The 1,545-nt window shown below is 38.0% G+C and overlaps 1 protein-coding gene across 6 annotated transcripts in view; it reads right to left on the bottom strand.

Moving 5' to 3' along the window:
• DMTF1 (cyclin D binding myb like transcription factor 1) overlaps window positions 1–1,545 on the bottom strand; it is a 42,491-nt gene that overhangs the window by 1,315 nt on the left and 39,631 nt on the right. For all 6 annotated transcript variants that reach the window (XM_037836553.1, XM_037836557.1, XM_037836556.1 and 3 more), the window contains 2 exons: window positions 983–1,363; window positions 211–358 (listed from right to left, as the gene is read on the bottom strand). In XM_037836553.1, coding sequence (XP_037692481.1) covers window positions 211–358; window positions 983–1,363 — 529 coding nt within the window. The remainder of the gene's footprint in view (window positions 1–210; window positions 359–982; window positions 1,364–1,545) is intronic.

The following is a 1,545-nucleotide window of genomic DNA, read 5'->3' as shown; positions in this document are numbered from 1 at the left end:
CTGTAATGCGTTAATTACTAGTTAGTCTTAAATGTAGTATATTTATTCTCTATTATGTATCAAGAATTTAGGGTAAGCAATCTTCTATCTAAGAGTAGGATTTAACTAACAAGAAGACTAGTAAAGACCAAAACAAGTGAATTAAATGTCTGGCTGCCTGATTCTTCCCTTAAGATTTTTCAAGCACACAATGGAGTTGTGCTACAGTACCTGTTAGTGTCGTCAAAGGCAAGACAGATTCAGTATCTATAACGTCAGATGCCTGGATAAAGCCATGTGGTGAAGGAACGATAAGTATCGTTTCATCATCAATTGTTGTTTGATCAACTTCTTCCTCTATAGTAGAAGACTGTAAATCCTAGATGATATTTTAAAAAAAAAGATGAGATTCTGACTCATATTCCTTATTAGTTTTATTTTTCCTTAAGAATTGAAGCACTTCTGGGTTTGGCAGGACTTGTTAACTTGCAAACATCGTCCCATTTTTAAATTGGTACATAAAGAAGTAGAAGTTGTTATAGTCTTGAAAAATGGATAGAAGTAACCTTAAGAACCTCTATGTACCAAATATTAACAAAAAGGAACTTAAAAACAATTCAGTTATAGTCACTTAATGCTGTTACACTGCAGGATGTTTCCTAGACTGAACCACAAAGACCTAGTTATAACTCATTACCACCTGGAGGAAAATACTTCTTTGGGTTCCAACAAATATTTCTCAATCTTTTGGAGGTGGAGAGGGAAAAGGTTTTAGTGAAAAACCATGGAAAGATAGGGCATGGTCCCCCCACCCTCCTCTGCTGGCCTCAACACTGTTGGTTGACTTCTAATTATGAGGTCAGAGCACTTTATTCCATGGGTCAAAAGACAAAAGGAAGATATCAAAAGATTTCCCCTTGAATTATTTCTATGCTTTCTCCAAACTACAGGTTTGAGGCTCAGGGCAGGAGTTCACAAGGCTTTTCCCTTAAGTGCAACTTACCTCGGTAACGTAAGCACTGGCTAAATCAGAGGGTGAGTCCTCTTCTTGCTTAAGGTCCGTGTCAGAGATTTCTTCTTCTGTTCTGACCAAAATACTATTCATCAGTTCTGTGCTATTTTGGTCACTGAATTTGGATACATGAGCATCATTAAATGATGGCTCTATAGTCATCTTAGGCCGATGAATTTCATCTGGGAAAGTATCTGCTTCCAGAGCATCTGGAGGCTCAGGAAAATCAGCTGGCTGAATATCACTATCTACTGTCAATTCTGCTTGGGATATGGAAGAAGTGATGTCCTCTGTGGCAACAGTTTGAATGATGACTCTTGGTGTGTGACACTGCACTGTGACATTGTCACTTGTGTTCAGCAAATGCTCTGGCTATAAAACATTAAAGAACATGATCACTGGCAAAATAAAGTACATGCTAGATTTAAGTTACAGGCAACAAATGACATTTATGGGTGGTATCCTACTGCCCTCCCTCACTCATACTCCTGACCTCTGAAACTGCACTGATTGCTTTTATTACTATTTTACTGAAACCCTGTTCTTTACCCTCT

This window comes from Choloepus didactylus, chromosome 5, assembly GCF_015220235.1.
Source record: "Choloepus didactylus isolate mChoDid1 chromosome 5, mChoDid1.pri, whole genome shotgun sequence".
NCBI classification, from domain to species: Eukaryota; Metazoa; Chordata; class Mammalia; order Pilosa; family Megalonychidae; genus Choloepus; species Choloepus didactylus.
Note: the sequence above shows the minus strand (reverse complement) of the source record. Positions and strands in the feature narration are given on the sequence as shown.